The 11296-nt window shown below is 50.3% G+C and overlaps 3 protein-coding genes across 3 annotated transcripts; 1 reads left to right on the forward strand and 2 right to left on the reverse strand.

Moving 5' to 3' along the window:
- Positions 1 to 1370: 1370 nt before the first annotated feature.
- Positions 1371 to 3191, reverse strand: TGAM01_v200897 (hypothetical protein; the record flags this gene model as incomplete). Its single annotated transcript, XM_018810522.1, has 1 exon — positions 1371 to 3191. One exon carries the CDS (start codon positions 3189 to 3191, stop codon positions 1371 to 1373), a length of 1821 nt encoding a protein of 606 aa, XP_018656253.1.
- Positions 3192 to 3594: 403 nt separating this feature from the next.
- TGAM01_v200898 (hypothetical protein) lies at positions 3595 to 6162 on the forward strand (the record flags this gene model as incomplete). The annotated part of the gene is made up of 5 exons (XM_024548643.1): positions 3595 to 3723; positions 3781 to 4088; positions 4137 to 4476; positions 4528 to 5469; positions 5578 to 6162. The coding sequence occupies 5 exons, from the start codon at positions 3595 to 3597 to the stop codon at positions 6160 to 6162; spliced, it is 2304 nt and encodes a 767-aa protein (XP_024406654.1).
- Positions 6163 to 8353: 2191 nt separating this feature from the next.
- TGAM01_v200899 (sulfatase) lies at positions 8354 to 10360 on the reverse strand (the record flags this gene model as incomplete). The annotated part of the gene is made up of 4 exons (XM_018810526.1): positions 8354 to 8782; positions 8839 to 9911; positions 9976 to 10062; positions 10153 to 10360. 4 exons carry the CDS (start codon positions 10358 to 10360, stop codon positions 8354 to 8356), a joined length of 1797 nt encoding a protein of 598 aa, XP_018656257.1.
- Between the last annotated feature and the right edge of the window lie 936 nt (positions 10361 to 11296).

The following is an 11296-nucleotide window of genomic DNA, read 5'->3' on the forward strand; positions in this document are numbered from 1 at the left end:
ATAGATGGAGAGTTGGCTGTGGTGGTGCGTAGAGAAAATCGTATGAATGCCGGGATCCCGAGACAAAGAAGGAGAAAAAAAAGTAAAAGGTTTCTGCGAAGGAGCGTTTCGAAATTGAAGAAGAAAGAGGGAAATGAAGAAGAAGCAAAGAAAAAAAGTTCCCTCGGCAGGTTTGGAAAGAAGAAGACGCGAGGATGGAGAAGAAGAGGAGAAAAAAAGGCAGCGGAGGAGAGGAAAGGAAGCGGCAGTCTATCCGAGTCCAGCGAAAGGCTTGGTACCGAGTACTGCGTGTAAGCTGTGGCTAAGCGCAACGGCGAGGTCTCTTGTACGTGGCCCTAGCGGCGCGTGCGTGGAGTCTGATATGAGATGAGATGAAGCAAGATGCTGACAGCGGAGGGGGAAGGCCAGGGTGCGAGAGCGAGAATGAAGCTCAAAAGTCGATATGCACAGGCAGCGTTTTATACGAAGTGAGGCAACGAAGACGGGAGAGGGCCAGAGGGCCGCTGCAGGATTTGCATTTGCTCTTAAGCGATGCTGCACACGGCTTCTATCATATATAGCATAGCGACATTTCACACCCGAGGATAACAACAAGACACAGCAACCCTCAGCGTGCGCCATGCATCCTTCAGCATTCATCGCCGCTGCCCCCTGCACGAATAATGGAGATTCGCTATATTGCATGCAGCAATCCGTGCATGCAGCGCGCGGTGCCGCCAATAGTGCGTCCCGCCAGCGCGCAGCCGGTGGAGTCGCCGCTCGCCGCATCAAATGGCGTTTCTTCAGCTAAATCTCATCACAGGCTGGCCGAGAGTACCTGCATGCGCATCCGCCGCTAGGAAGCCCAGCAGCAGCTCCGTATGATCCGTTGCTGCTGCTGCAGGTCGTCTGATTCGCTTCGTGCGCTGCGGCGCGTCACCAGTGCCCAGGCCCTGCCCCCGGGCCTCTCATTTGCCCGTGAGATGCATCGCGGCATGGATGGTTATGCGTGGTTGTATAATAATAACTACATATCGAGATCCCAATATCGTACATGCATATTTTGTGGTCGTACAGCAGAGTCAGGAGTGTTTTTCCCTTTCCTTTTTTCCCCTTCGTTTTTCTTCCTATCTTTTTTTTTTTTTTTTTTTTGTCTGTGTTTGCATCGCCGCGTTTTTGGCCCATCCACACCACCAGTAAAAGGCCATGCGGCGATGTCAGACATGTGACACACCAACCCGACATATCCAGGGATGCTGGATGGATGCGAGGAGGTGCAGCTAGCATCTCGCACCAGCTGAGTCCTAGCCTGTTATTGCTCATGGCTGCCTTTTGCAGCCTTTTCCCATCACCCCATAAATTCTCGTCCTCCCCAGGTTTCCTGATATCCGTTATACGGCAGAGTAGACACCTGTGACAAACTTACCGCATTCAACCTTTTGTTCCAGCGTCGCCTTGCGGCCCTTGCCGCCCTCTCCAAGCCGAGCGGTTTGTCTGGGTGTCAGACATAGTCTGTGCACTTCGCCTTGCCGGCCGTGTGCGGCGTCTCCTTCACCTCCGTCCAACGGCCCAATATAAGCTGGCGTATTCAAATTGTTTCGTTTGCCCGTTCCTAGCTGATAGTGCTCGTTGCCTCCCCAGAAGACCACGTCAGAGCCCCAGTATGTCTCATTCTCGGAAGAACGGTTTGAGACAGATGTCTGCGTCACATTGTCCATGACCGCAGAGCAGTGAGTTGCGCCGATGCTTAGGGCTTTGATCTTGATGGGCATCAGTTGGTTCTTTTTCTCGTCAAACTCAGAGAGCCCGGAGAGAGATTTGACCTTGGTCGGCCCGACAGAGACGTGAGTCCATCTTCCGGTGCCTAGTGAGCCACAAGTACCCTGCCCTGCGGCCCAAAGATCATATGTATGGTGAGGCAATCTCTTAGAGGGCGCTGGAGTGCCAGCCTCGCTGTTAGGGGCACTAGGCATGTTCGCCTCACAAGTGAAGAAAGTATTGACTCCACCGGCAGCTATTGAGGAGGCAGTGGACACTGGTGCACTGCTTCCATATAGCTTATGAATCGGTAAGATTGTAGGAGTAGAGATAAATGGATTCCCAATCTGGGTTTCAAAGCCAAGCTGGCCAAAAGTATTGTCGCCAAACGTAAAGATCCGGCCAAGCTTGTCTAGAACGGCCGAGTGATAATCACCTGTTGCGATCTGCTTGACATCAAATCCCTTGAGCAAGGCAATCTCATGCGGTTGATCATAGCGCCCCTTAGGGCGTGTCTCCCAAGTGAGGCCTGGAATACCCATCTGCCCTTTCGACGGGAAGTTTGAGGCGCTCGAAGCTGAGGAGAAAACTCGCCCGCTTGATGTGAGCATCAGGCAATGCTCAAGGCCGCTACTGATATCAGCAACACGCTCGCCCCAGCCGAGGCCCGCCGGCGTCAGGTTCTGAAAGCTGATGGCCTCTTTACCAGACGAGGACCACAAAGACCATGAGCTCTTTTGCTGCTCTAGCTTTTTGCCAACCTCTTGATCGTCACGCGAGGCGGGGATAGCATACACCGAGCCGCCTCGAGACAGCGCAATAATCCTATCATCTGAAACCTCAATCTTGGCAAGATCTTTGCCCTTCAAGGTCACAACCGGTGTTGCGTCTGCCTTGTTGAACCCCAAGCCCCATTGGATGAGATCTCCCTTTTCATTGATAGCCGCGCCAAAGTTCTCTGTAAGCTTTAGATCACGGAGAAGCTGACGATCGAAATATGATATCCTGCGCGGAAGTTTGATGTTCTTCTCATTTGAGACAGGGTCAATGACCTTGCCCACGTTTGAGCCCCATGCGTATACTCCGGGGTGCTCCCAGCTGTTCTTTACTTGCAGATGCTGAGAGCTGATGAGTTCGCGGTTGTCTTCCTTTGACACGCCATGTTTGCGGGCCTTCTCAAACTCCAGCTCGGCCTTTTGATATCCAGTCTCCCTTCCGTCTTCAGGAGCTGCAGTACTGAACTGAGCTCGGAGCCTAGGATACCAGAATGCGCCTGCTGCTGCGACAGCGAAGACGGCTGCAAATCCTAATGCTTTACCTCCCCGTCTCTTAGGCCTCACCTCTGCAGAGTCGCTGATATAGCGAACCCATTGGCGCTGGCTCACACCAAGGCGTGGTCGAGCTAAGAGGCCAATGCGCGACGCCCGGCGAAGGGCAACATGCGAGGTGCTCATGACTGTAAGTCAAGCTCTCATCAAAGAGCTGCTGTAATTGCTCCAGAGCCTACCGAAACACTTTTGGCGGCCCCGCTCTTGGTCTGACTTGACCCGCGTATATGCTCGCAGCTACAGCTGGTGAAGTCGCAAGCGATGTGAGATCATGCAAAAGCTTCGATCTCCAGCTAGAGCTAGTGCGTGCCGAGTTCTCATATCCCTGTACTGGGGTTCCCGTGCCGAAGCTCCATGATGTCAATCCATTTCTCTGGCCGCCAATTGGCTAGGCGCCTTATCGTGCCACTATCGGCGGCCGGAGCAAGTCGCCCCGCCTGGACCTTGCCAATGGCACACGCGTGGCTTTTAAGTTACTGTAGCTGTGCTTCAGTAACTCGCAGCCTCCTGCTTCGCGCTCTGGGCCACCATGTACGAGGACGGCTGGTACAGCTTCGTGCCGGAGCTTAGCAGCAGCAGCAACAACAACAGAAACGAGACGTCCAATGGCAGGCCTCGCGGGCACCAGCGCAAGGAGTCGCTTCTACAGCAGCCCAATGTGCGTGTCACCATCGCCCACTGCTTTGCATACAGCGGGTAGCTGACCATGTTATAGGAGGCCAACAACATTGCCGAGATTCTTGAAGATGTTCTAGAGGAAGCAGAGCACACAAATGACCCTCCCGAACCCACATTGCTCCGACGAGCTGCCTCATACTCCGATTTCTACCGTGTTGTCAGAGCGGAGCTTTTCAAAGATGCCCCTCGCAGGCCGCGGCGGAAGGTTGACAGGAAGAGCAGGAACTGGGAGGCATTGACGCTTTTCAACGAAGAGTCTACATCTTATCAGTATTACCAGAGGGAAGAGGTGTCTTCGAAGTCTCTGGATCACCTACTCTTGGAAGAAAGCCAGCAGGAATATCTGTAAGAATGCGGACGCATATGCCATCCGAGCTGGGCTAACCAGACTAGGCTGTATCGCGACCAATTGAAGATGACCGAGCGCCACCTTGAAGGCTTAATCGACAATGCCAACGATACCTTGAAGCTATTGACCACTTTGTCGCAATCATTTCTGTCTGTTGAGGCTCAGACCTCGACTTTCCAGGCTCAGTGTGAAGAGCTCCTGACGGAACAGCGGCGATTGGAGAAACTCGCCGATGAGGTCGGAACAGATCTCTACTACTACGCCTACCTAGAAAAAGCCACAAGGCGTCTGAACGCTCCCGGGGCCGGCCGCTTAATAGAGGATGACGATTTCAGTGAGATGGTGGAGAACATTGACTCTTGCATCAAATTCATGACTACCCATGTAAGTTGGCTCTTTTCGAGATTCAAAGCGCTTAGTACTGATGAAGAGTAGGAGAATTACCGAGAACGCGACTCATACCTAGCACGATATAGCGCCTTGCTTACCAAAGCCTTGCATCTTCTTGACCATGGTTTCAATAGCTCTTTGGAGAAGGTCTCCAGTGACATTGCTCGACAAATTACGGCTACAAAATCAGAGTCCGCCCGCCACGCTCTAGCTTACGGGAGATTCGAAGAGATGATGGCAGATTCTTATTCTTTGCTGCCAAATACCCGAAGAATAGTTCGATCGGCCTACCATGCGTATGGACAGCCAGTTGAAGTTACCGCAACCTCTGCGACATACGTCAGTACTGTTAACACCATTTTCCGAACATATTTCACCACCCGCGACCGCGATTTGAAAGTAATGGCGCAACATGATCTGGACGAATACCAGAAAGAAGTAAAAAGTCTGTCAGTCGAGACAGCTTCCAGAAACTTCATCAAACAGTTATTCGAGCGGATGTATAGCGAAGACGTTCTTTTCACTAAAATTTTCAACATCGAACTCGCATGGAGCCCTCTTCCGGAGTCGGCTTTCCAAGCTGTCAAGCTGGTCAACACCACAATGGTTCATCCTGGCAACATCGTGCCGCTAGCGACGAACCTACAGGCCGTCTTCCAGAACGCTCAACTCACAGAAACGTGCAGTATAGTTGGCTGGCTGGCTAATGAATACGCCGTGGCGGACTTGGATGAAGATGAATCTCTGTCTTTCAGAAAGTATCGGGAATATGCCGCCAGGCTGCTCGCAGACCACCTGTGGCCATTTACAGACAACTTATTTGAAGCCGAAATCGTGAAATCGATTACCAAGGCCCCGACACAGGATGGCTCTTTGAAGATCAGCCCTGTTGTAGACGGAGTGGCGTCTTCAAACGCATATCCCTTGGTAAAACGAGCGATTGAGCTTCTTGCCATGTTTGATCGAGCAATGCCTAAAGAACGATCTGTAAGTCTATGCTGGTTGATTCCATATTAACCATTGTGTGCTCATCCACTTTTCTTCTACTTATGGCTATTATCCATCTACTCCGTATGCTAATGTGATGTTACACAGGCCAAGAACAGTCCCGTGGTATTCAAAATTGTGCGAGAAACAATTCAGATTCTTCAGCGGGCCGAGGCTAGGATCAAGTCGCTTAAAACCGATACCGACCCAGATCTCTTCATGGTCAAGAATTTACTCATTATCAAAAATGAGCTAGTGTCACTTGAGATTGGTGACATACGAAGTCAACCTCCAGCCATGCAGCATTTTGGGCAGATCTGGGATACTCTGAGTCCTCAGAACTGGGTAGGCTTTTTTGGAAGCGTTATCAGTGGTAATCTCTGGTCTCGAGGTGCACCTTCGGTCACAGCCAAGACGCTAACGGTAGAAGACATGAGCGAGCAGCTAGACGAGCTTCTACGCCAGTCGATTTACGCATTCACAAAACGATGGGCTTCCCTCATCAATGACTCCCAGAGCAGAAAAGTAGGAGTGAGGCCAATAGCCAAGGTGGAGGCTGATCTTGAAAACATTCTCCAAACAGCGTTCAGCAACCAGCCTGAAGTAATTGCGAAGCTGAAAGAAGCCATTCAGCTCAACGCACAAGCACAGACAGATGCAAAGAATGCAGACAACGGGGCACGGAGATACTAGAATAAGAGCATGAGCGCAAAGCCTGAGCACCTGCAGGGCGCAGTAGACCTTAATGATGATAATGATTGTACCCGATAAGAGATGATGTGCCGAGCGGGGATGTGCGAGTGAATTGATGGGAAGTTGTTGGGCTATTGGCTGGTTCTCTCATTAGCGATTTGTGTTGATGAATTACGAGGCAACTCTAGTCTAGCCGTCCCCTGGTCGCTCACAATCGTTGAGAGCTCAACTCGTACGGTTGCACAGACCCTCACAGTCATCCAAAACTGATTGTTCACAACGAGCGAAATCATCATTAGCCTATCTCGGTAGGTGACTTTTTTTCCTCTTCTTTTTTCCCCCTTTTTTTACGATAAGCTATGAGCCTCATCCAGTCCAATTGCATTTCCCTGACTTGGAACGCGGCTGTAGACGCATATAACACCATTATCCGAAAACAGCAGAAACAGGTACGGCATAGAAGTGGCTCCGTCCTCAGCGACAAACCAATGATTATGACCGAGGCCTGGCAGGGGTATTAGCGCGTTGCAACCAACATAACCGCGAGCTGTGAGGACTGAGCAACTGCGACGATCCTCAGCTTGAGGCTAGCATGCTGCAACTTTATCCGCATTTTGGTGACTGCCCACCAAATAGGTACGTGTACCTCGGAATATCGCATATATAAATGATGCAAGATCCCACGAGACATTTTCTTTTTATTTCCTCTCATCACATCAACGACCCGGAATAACCTCCATTGTTCTCATCTTCTGGTGTTTGTTCCCACACTTGACTTCGCTTTACACAAGGGCGCTAAACGCTATACATACTGCGCCAAATATAAACCCCGAGCGCCAATATGGCTGAAGCCGAGATCATCACATACAGAGGCAACTGCCATTGCGGCGACTTTGTGTATGAAATCAAGGTGCCCGAAATCAAAGAAGCATACAACTGCGAATGCAGCATCTGCGTGAGGAAGGGCTATCTTTGGCTTCATCCTGGGACAAGCAATGTGACTGTTGTCAAGGGCAGCTTAGACCAGCTGACGGCATATACGTTTGGTGAGAAGAAACTGAAGCATTTGGTAAGAAGAGAAAACATTGAAGCACGCACGCGAAGGTGACTATGATCACTTATTGACTCAATTCTTCCGGAAATATTAGTTTTGCCCCAAGTGTTCTACTGGTGTGGCGGCATCTTGGTGGAAAGACGAGGAGGCAGACCCACGACATGCTCTGCAGCCATCTTATATCAATGTAAGCTACGCACGACCTTCCACAACGAGGGATGTGAGATGGGTTTGTTGTTGACATGATTTTGACAGGCACATGCTATTCAAGGGCTCAACACCTGGGCCCTAAAGAGAATCCCGTAGGGCGAACCCCCCCTTCCCTCTTCCTTTGTTCAAAACATGGAGTCCTAATATGACATTCGCAGATATGATGGTGCTTCTAAGGGAGAACCCCATCAAAACCCAGCTCACAAGGGAGAATTTCCCAAGCCTGGAGAAGGAGAGCTTGTGTATACGGGCAGCTGCCATTGCGGAGCGCTCACCGTGGCTATGCCGAGCAAACCAATTGACGAGACGCTCGAAAACGTAATAGATTGCAACTGTAGCATCTGTGAGCGTGTAAGTTATCAAGATTCCTCCACTCATCCCTCGTTTGTCTCTAAATTTGACCCTTTATTAGATTGGCTCCTACTGGTTATACCGGCCCGCCGAATCCGCCATCTTAGCCGGAGACGAAGCCAATATCGGAAAATACGAATTCGGCGCGCACATTCTATACAAGGCGTTTTGCAAGATTTGCGGCGTCGGCATGACAAACAACTTCCTCAAGTGCACCGACGAGCATATTGCTGGGCTGCCAAAAGCCCTGGCGGAGATGTATGAACTAAGACATCTGTCGAGGGGTGTGAACGCACGGGTGCTGCATGGGGTGGATGTGGGTAAGTTGAACATCGTCAAGTTTGAAGGATTGATTGAGTTTCCTGGAGATTATGGGAAAAAATAGTGTCGCTTCGGCTATTACAAAAGTTTTGAATATATGCGTTTATTGAGGCGTAGCGTGAACGGCGTGTATATAGTGTATATTCGGTGTCCTCTAGAATAGAAGATATATATAATATGCTTTGCACTTGTTTTACGTTCTTATATGCTCGCGTGATTTGCTTTCTTCATGCATTACCGGTTTTAATTTGGACCTCACTCCCACAGGCTCCAGTCAGGGTTGATTAAAACTTGTTGCGCTGGCACATCGTAAACCACACCATCATCGCCCAACTCTCCTGTAGCCGCAAAGGCATGGAAATCCTGCGGCCCTTCTGACTCGACAATGTATCCGCCTTCACATCTGGTGAAGCTCACCTTCACTTGTTCCCTGTAGAAATCATCATAGGCGGATGAAAGCGCGTCGAGGAGGTTGCTGACGTTGCCCGATGGATGAAGGCTTTCCCAGGGGTGAGTGCAAGAATGCTGTTTGCAGGATTTGAGGACCATCATGAGAGCGTCTAGGCGATCGACCACTCGATCAAGAGGCCATTCTTGCTGCTGATTGTTGATATCGAGAGTGATAGTGCTGGGCTGCTGCGCGTTCTTGGAGGAGAGAAGATTATTAATCTGTCCTGGATCGGCCTATAAAGAAGTCAGCAAAAGGCACCCCTTGATACTCGAAGACTTAGCTAACTGACCTTCATGTCATAGAGCTCCTTCTCATTACTACACCAGACGGAATAATAGAATCCATAGTCCTCTGCTTCAACGCGAAGCCCCTTGTACGTATTATTCGCATAAAGAGGCACGCCATTCTCCCTACCAAATATGCTCTCGGCGAGCCCAAAGCCCCAGAACTCAACGGCGACATGCTCGGAGCGAGGTTCAGCCTCCGCATCATAAACGTCAATGGGCGAGCCATCGAAGTCCTTGTCGCTGATATCAACGCCAGCGATTTTCAATATAGTAGGAGCGAGATCCGTGTGTGAAGAGGGAGCGCGGGTGATTCGCTGCGCGGGGACGCCAGGCCCACGGACGATGAGAGGCACGTTGATGTCGGTCTCGAAGCCGCACGTCTTGCCGGGATGTAGCCTGTGCTGGCCAATGTGGTAGCCATTGTCTGAAGTGTAGAAGATGAAGGTGTTGTCGAGCACGCCGGCTTCGTCGAGACGAGTGACGACAGATTCAATAATCTCATCTACCGCCTGCAATGACCGCAGACGCAGCCTCTGGTACTCGTCACCATAATTAACAACGCTGTCGTTGAGTTTTGGGAGTTTTGAGATCCAGTCAACGCCGCTGGGGGAATCGGGGTTGAAGTTTAGCGTCCGGGGGATTTTATATTCGGGGAAGAGGCCTTCATGCCGCTCTGCAACCTGCGGAGGGTCAAATGCTCCTCCCGAACCCCCGCCCACGAGAGCATGGGGTGCAATTGGCGCAAGCGTTATGAAAAAGGGAGATTCGTCGTCTTGCAGAGCATGATCAAGAAACTCGTTGGCGCTCTCGGCCACGATATCGGTGGAATACTTGCCGACGGGGTTGGTTGGAGGCGCCCCGTTCTTGGTGGTGCTGACATTGTAGTACTGGTACGTAAAAGGGTCGAGAAAGAAGTTGGACTGAGTATAGCCACTGACTGGAGGCGAGTCGTAGTTATAGACTGTGTGGGCGTTGAAGAGCTTCCCCGCGTAGTAGGTACTGTAGCCTGACTGCTGGAGCCAGAGGGCAAGGTGGTGGTCGTTGTATCCATTCTGGACGAATTTGGGGTAACCTCCTGTTTTGTACAAGTCAGAAACTTGACTCTTTTCCTGTGTGTATATGTGGTCAAGGGAACATACCCCACGGAGGATTCACGTTTGTTACGTTGGTGTTGTGAGCAAGCTGGCCGGTCCACAGGCTGACCCTGGATGGACAGCAAATAGCCGCTAGAAGTACAAGGAAATATCAGCTTCTTGTAAACACAATCTTTAATAAGTCTTTGAATAAGTAAATGAAGAGAAAATGGCAATAATTACTGGAGCAATAATGTCTCTCAAACGTGGTGCCTTGATGGACGAGATGCTTCTGCAGCGACTGCATATGATCCAGGGTGCCCATATGGTTGTCCTGGTCATCTGTCAAGATGAAGACGATATTCGGGCGGTCGGAAGCTGCATCGGCCAGGACAGTGGCTAAATACACCCATGACGACGCAAGAATTGCGTGTCGCAGCCTGATATACATTCTAGTAGTCTAGTTGGACGGGCTGTATGTATTATTGAGTGTGTTGCCGGCTGTGCTCTAATACGGTAGAGCTCATGCAGGAGAGCTACAGAATTGGTTGATGAGTGCATTTCTCTCTTTTCTCTTCCGTTACTTGTAGATATAGACTGAGATATAGGATCATCGGGAAAGCTATGGGGCCTCGAGCCCATTGCCCTGTTTCCGCCCCGTCATGGCGATCACGAATGCTTGCGCTCCAGGCTTGCGCCATGGCCAATCTGTATGCCGTGCTCATCCTTGCAGATAGCGGTAGGCAACTCGGGATTTTTAAGCGCCTATCCGACAACCCACAATTCCGACAGCAGATAACTACAGTTAAAATGCGTTCAAAGGCACAGTTTTGAAGCGTTGTTTGGACTTCATATGAGGCTGGAAAATACAAGAGACTCGTGCTTGATGATCCGGCTATCGTGATGTGGACTATTAGTAGTTTTGGAGGCCATTCCAGGTACTGTATTGTATGCAACTATTTCTGATGGATCGGAACCTATCAACTAAGTTATTATGACGATTGAACCATGACATTTTGCGCTGATAAAGCTCGGTGCGAAAATTCGTCAGATTATTTGCCCTTTATTTCTCACAACTTACAAGACTCGGTTTACACCTTGTGTCCCGTCAAGTACGGGATCACAGGGCTTATGCTAGCCCCACTGTAGGTAAAGCATGAGAAGCAAGGTACGAGCAGAAAGAATCGTGTGGCTGAGGCACCGCATATCATTCTCCAGCTAAAGACTCTGACGCGACCTCTGGCCCTGGAGCTTATCCTTATATACCTACTGCTCAAGTTATTAGATAGGCTGATTAGGCATAAAGGACAAGGATTGCACGTCTGTAGGTGTGCAATAAACTAAGTTGGCTTCACACTGCTTAGTAGATCATACGTTGTCTCTATGC

The sequence above is a fragment of the Trichoderma gamsii genome, assembly GCF_001481775.2.
Source record: "Trichoderma gamsii strain T6085 chromosome Unknown Scaffold_2.2, whole genome shotgun sequence".
NCBI lineage: Eukaryota > Fungi > Ascomycota > Sordariomycetes > Hypocreales > Hypocreaceae > Trichoderma > Trichoderma gamsii.